At 37.9% G+C, this 6,410-nt stretch overlaps 1 protein-coding gene across 1 annotated transcript; it reads left to right on the forward strand.

Annotated features, from left to right (window-relative positions):
- Window positions 1-381: 381 nt before the first annotated feature.
- LOC131604957 (uncharacterized) lies at window positions 382-2,049 on the forward strand. The gene is made up of 3 exons (XM_058877366.1): window positions 382-991; window positions 1,097-1,435; window positions 1,976-2,049. The coding sequence occupies exons 1-3, from the start codon at window positions 382-384 to the stop codon at window positions 2,047-2,049; spliced, it is 1,023 nt and encodes a 340-aa protein (XP_058733349.1).
- The last annotated feature ends 4,361 nt before the right edge of the window (window positions 2,050-6,410 follow it).

A 6,410-nucleotide genomic window follows, 5' to 3' on the forward strand; every position in this document is an offset into this window, starting at 1 on the left:
GTTCACCGTTATTGAAAATAAGATTCTGATTCTGTTTCAGCTTCGAGCCGGTTTTTATCTGTCAGTCTGTTGGTGTTTGCGGCAGTAGCGTATCCAGTGCATGTATTAGAGTATTAGAGTCCTATGGGCTTTTGTATCTTTATCTTTATTGGGCCTTAGAATATATTTTGGTTCTCTTTATATATAGAGCCCAATGCATTGTAATAGCCCAAGTAATAACATTCAGTCATTTTTACTTTCTGTTTCAAATTGGTGTTGCTGCCAACGTGGTTTCGCCATCTTCTTCTTCACTGCAAACACTTGCAATATGGTATCAGTGAACAACCCCTAATCTTCATCTTCCGTATTCTTTTCTTTTTCCATTCTTTTTTCACCTTCATCATGCCGTCTTCGTCTGATGAAGAAAGACCTAAAACCACAGATTTATCATCCAAACTTGATGACCCAAGTCTCAATCCAAGAAATCCCTATTACCTTCATCCTGGAGAAAACCCAGGTGCCACCATTGTTGCTCCTCCATTGGATGACAACAATTACCACAACTGGAGCAAATCTATGCGGCGCTCCTCAAAGAACAAACTTTCATTCATCAATGGCGCTCTTCCCAGACCCTCTCCCACCAACCCTGATTTCGAGCTATGGGATCGTGCCAACAGCATGGTTATTTCATGGATTAACCGCACTCTCTCTCCGCACATTGCAAAGAGCACCATTTTCTTCAACTCTGCGCACGATCTTTGGGAGGACCTCAGAGAAAGATTCACCAAAGGTAATCATTTTCGTTTCTCCAATCTTTTACGCGATTTGCATTCAATTCAACAAGGAGATCGATCTTTATCAACATACTTCACTGGTCTCAAGATCCTTTGGGACGAATTGGATGATTCGCGTCCATCCCCATCCTGTTCATGCTCTGTACCTTGCACTTGTGACCTAGCTAAGGCCGTGCGAACCTACAAACACATGGAGTATGTGACCTTCTTTCTGAAAGGTATCAATGACACCTACCATAACATCCCTATAGAAATACTCCTTCTTGATCCGCTTCCTAATATAAGCAAGGTCTATTCCTTGATAGCATAGTAACAAACACCAGCTTCATCTCTTACTCCCACTGTGCTTGCTGCAAATTCCAACTCTAAACCTAAAGGAAAACCATCCTCCAAAACCCCTATTTTGTGTACTAAATGCAGTAAAACAAACCATACTATTGAAAACTGTTATTTCAAGCATGGTTTCCCTCCTGGATATCGTTCCAAGAACTCCACAACTATAGCTGATTCCAATACCCTTATTACTTCAGACACAGAGTTCTCTCTTTCAAAACTAGACTATCAGCACCTCCTGCTTTTACTTCAACAATCAAAGAAGGATAATCCAAATCCCAAGCCATCCAACTCTGATGTTGCTGTCATTTCAGGTATAGCACCTACAGGTAATCTCTTACATAATCAATCTTCCTGGATATTAGACTCTGGAGCTTCCCATCATGTTTGCCCTTTTATTCAAAACTTTTCTAACATTAAATCCATACACCCTGTTAGCATACACTTGCCTAATGGAACCTCTTTACTTGCTAAATACTCTAGCTCTATTATCTTTAACAATCAATTTCAATTACATAATGTTTTCTACATGCCTGAATTTACTTTCAGCTTAATCTCCATATCTAGACTTTGTATGTCATCACCCTACACAATCATATTCTCACACACTTCCTGCTCTGTTCAGGATGTGTATACCAAGCAAATGATTGGACGGGTGACACAACACAATAACCTCTACATCTTGGACCAATTACCTATACAAAATGTTCAATGTAACTCCATTAGTAATAAGGATTATTTGACTTGTACCTATCCTTTATGGCATCATAGATTAGGACACCCTTCTTTTGATGTTTTACACTCCATGTCCAAACAATTTCCTATTATCAAATGTTATAAAATTTCATACTGTTCCACTTGTCATTTAGCTAAGCAAACTAAGCTGCCTTTCCCTACAAGTAATTCTACTACTACTAAGTGTTTTGATCTTGTTGAAGGATAGAAAAACACTTAGAAAGGGGGGGATTGAATAAGTGTGACTTAAAAACTTGAGCGATAAAAATAAAATGCACAATTATTTTTATCCTGGTTCGCTGTTAACGAAGCTACTCCAGTCCACCCCCGCAGAGATGATTTACCTCAACTGAGGATTTAATCCACTAATCGCACGGATTACAATGGTTTTCCACTTAGCCGCAACTAAGTCTTCCAGAGTCTTCTGATCACAACCTGATCACTCCAGGAACAACTGCTTAGTTCACTCCTAAGACTTTTCTAGAGTCTACTGATCAACACGATCACTCTAGGCTTAGTTCACTCCTAAGACTTTCTGCTCAGCCAACTGCCAAGACTTCCTGCTCAGCCAACTGCCAAGACTTCCTGCTCAGCTAACTGCTAAGACTTCCTAGAGTATACTGATCAACTGATCACTCTAGTTCCTTACAACTTAATGTAATCTATTCAAGAGTTTACAAATGCTTCTTAAAAGCGATAATCACAACTGTGATATTTCTCTTACAATTTAAGCTTAATCTCACTAAGATATTACAACAGCAATGTAGTGAGCTTTGATGAAGATGAAGATTCTGAGTTTTGATTTGAACAGAGTTTCAGCAAGTGAATTTGAATTGTATTGGTGCGAAAATCGTTAACCTTGCTTCTCATCAGAACTTCATATTTATAGGCGTTGAGAAGATGACCGTTGAATGCATTTAATGCTTTGCGTGTTCCGTACAGCTTTGCATTTAATGTTATACGCTTTTGTCAACTACCTCGAGCCTTGTTCACGCTGTGTCTACTGACGTAGCCTTTAGTAGCTTTAACGTTCCTTTTGTCAGTCAGCGTAGTCTGCCACGTGTACTTCCTTCTGATCTGATGTTTGTGTATACGACGTTTGAATATCATCAGAGTCAAACAGCTTGGTGCACAGCATCTTCTGATCTTCTGACCTTGAAGTGCTTCTGAGCGTGATACCATCTTCTGATCTTCAGTGCTTCTGATCTCATGTTCTTCTGATGCTTCCATAGACCCATGTTCTGATTCTGCTTCGACCATCTTCTGATGTCTTGCCAGACCATGTTCTGATGTTGCATGCTGAACCATTTGAGACACATCTTCTGAGCGCTGAATTATGCGTACTCTTTATATATATTTCCTGAAAGGGAAATTGCATTGGATTAGAGTACCATATTATCTTAAGCAAAATTCATATTATTGTTATCATCAAAACTAAGATAATTGATAAGAACAAATCTTGTTCTAACAATCTCCCCCTTTTTGATGATGACAAAAACATATATAAATGATATGAATTTGCGATCAGAAAGAGTAGACGGCAAAAGACAAATTACACAGCTATAGCATAAGCATATGAATATGTCTCCCCCTGAGATTAACAATCTCCCCCTGAGATAAATAATCTCCCCCTGAAATAAATACTCGAAGAACTTTAATAAAAGACTTCCCTGATTATTTCGGTAGAGACGATCATATGAGCTTCTGCCTTCAGAGAATCCATAGCTTCTGACTTCTGCTTCCATTGGACAGCTTCAGAACTTGAATTTCTTTGATCTTCAGAACATTCACAGCTTCTGACTTCTGCTTCCATTCAGGACAGCTTCAGAACTTGAATTTCTTTGATCTTCAGAACATTCACAGCTTCTGACTTCTGCTTCCATTCAGGACAGCTTCAGAACTTGAATTTCTGGATCTTTTAGAACATTCACATCTTCTGATTTCTGCTTCCCTCGGATAGCTTCAGAACTTTGAATGTCTACTAACATCACTTCATGCTAGATTTGTATCAGAACATTGTTGAATGTACCAGAGCATCATTTGAGCATCTCTACATCCTGAAATGTTACAGAACAAAAACTAAACGACAAAAGTCAGCATGAACGAGTTAGAACAAAAAATGTATATTCAAATACATGATATGTATCAGAGCCAAAATGTATCAGAGCATTTTAGGCTAAAAACATGTATCAGAGCAAATAATGTATCAGAGCCATAACATTATGTGTATCAGGGCAAATAGAATTTTGTCATAACAGGATAGACAGTGATATTCAAATTCTATTATCAGTGCTTCTGATTCATTCTTCTTTCTTGCTTCTGATCTCTGAAGCTTGACAGCACTCAGCTTGCTTCAGTTTCAATGGTTTTGCTTCTAGTGTTTGCTTTGAAGATTCACTTCACTTCTTTGTACCTGCAAAACACTTAAACCATATTGAACTTGCAGTTCATGTTAGTGAATGTGTGGGAGCCTTTACCCAGCAACTGATAGATTTAATCAAATCATTTATCATTTATCTTTCTCCCCCTTTTTGTCATAACATCAAAAAGTATATATAAAAAGATTCAGATGTATAAAACGACAAAAGAAAACATTTACTGGAATGTAAAACACAAGGAAACTTTTTCATTGATAATCAAAAGATATTACAAAAGGTTCCTATGTTTAACAAGATGAAAAACATTCCTAGCAAATACAAAAAAGGATTTCCAAAAAGGAAATCACTACAAAAATTAAAAACAGAGCCCTAGCAAGACACGCTCTGTGTCAACCCATCAAGAATCCCGGAGGACTTCTTGTCTTCCAGACTGAAACCTCCACTGTAGGAGAGATCCCAGAACCAAGGAGGAAGTGAGGGACAGTTCACAGACAGAGAGCTAATGTTGCAAACGGGGCTTTCCCTCAACATAGACGTTGAGCCTATCTTCCCACAACTCAAGAGAGTCTTCTGTCTTTGGATGAAAGTTGATAACAACATCAAAGAAGGATCTGACTTGAGCGGTATTAGAAGAGCCATCCCGAGATGCACAGAGATCTGTCGCCTTTGAGTCATGGAGCTTCAACAGGCTTGAGGTGAATGCTAGGTTTTGAGAGAAGAAAAGAAAAACGAGAGAGAGAGAGAGAAAAAAAATTTTAAGAGGAAAACAAAGAGATAGGAAACCGAAAACCATTTTGAAGAGTATTTAAAGGAGAATAAAATGAAACGAATGATGAAAAGCATTTAATGTTACGTGACGTGAGGAGAGATAATAAAGACAAATGAAGTGACTGGCACAGTTACCTATGGTCGGCGTCCCTTCAACTGCACGCGCGCTTATCCATGAATAGTAACGGCAGGTTTACCATCCCGAGATAAAGCGTAACAGCTGTTTTGCTTTACAAGATGTTCTGAATCAACTTAGACAATGAAACGTTAGTAATAACCGAATCATAATTTCTAAACGAATTCAATCAGAACTTCTGATTAAAAAAAATTCCACATTCATTTCAGAAGATACTCATATATGAGAACTTCTCATCTTCTCATTCTGGGCATAAATCCATACTGATATTCTTCAGAATGAACTTAAACCTATCTTCAGCCAGGGGTTTTGTAAAGATATCAGCCCATTGATGGTCTGTATCAACAAAGTTTAAAGATATAACACCCTTCTGAACATAGTCCCTTATGAAATGATGTTTTATCTCAATATGTTTAGCTTTTGAATGAAGAATAGGATTCTTAGATAAACATATAGCAGAAGTATTATCACAGAATATAGGAATGTTACTCTCAAATATCTGATAATCTTCCAACTGACTTTTCATCCAGAGCATCTGTGTACTACAACCAGCAGCTGCGACATATTCTGCTTCTGTGGTTGATAGAGCAATGGTTGCTTGCTTCTTGCTGTACCAGGAGATTAAGTGACTTCCAAGAAATTGGCAACTTCCTGAAGTACTTTTTCTTTCAATTCTGTCTCCAGCATAATCAGCATCGCAGAATCCTACTAAGTTGTATTCTTTAGATTTTCTGTAAACTAAACCAACATTAGTAGTACCTTTCAGATACCTTAGAATCCTCTTAACAGCAGTTAAATGAGATTCTCTAGGATCCGATTGGAATCTAGCACACAAACAAACACTGAACAGAATGTCAGGTCTAGAAGCAGTCAGATATAGAAGAGATCCAATCATACCTCTGTATAGCTTCTGATCTACCTTCTTACTTACCTCATCCTTACCTAGGATGCATGTTGGATGCATAGGAGTTTTGGCTTCTTTGCAGTCTAGAAGATTGAACTTCTTCAGAAGTTCCTTCACATACTTGGTTTGGTGAACATACGTTCCTTCTGATGTTTGATTTATTTGTATTCCAAGGAAATACTTGAGTTCTCCCATCATGCTCATTTCAAACTCAGCCTGCATAGACTTAGCAAACTCCTTTCCAAGTGTAGCATTAGATGTTCCAAAAATAATATCATCTACATATATTTGACAAATTAAAATATCCTTTTCAAAGGTTTTACAAAAGAGAGTAGTGTCCACTTTTCCTCTAGTGAAACCATTATCTAGAAGGAAAGAACTTA

The sequence above is a fragment of the Vicia villosa genome, linkage group LG5, assembly GCF_029867415.1.
Source record: "Vicia villosa cultivar HV-30 ecotype Madison, WI linkage group LG5, Vvil1.0, whole genome shotgun sequence".
NCBI lineage: Eukaryota > Viridiplantae > Streptophyta > Magnoliopsida > Fabales > Fabaceae > Vicia > Vicia villosa.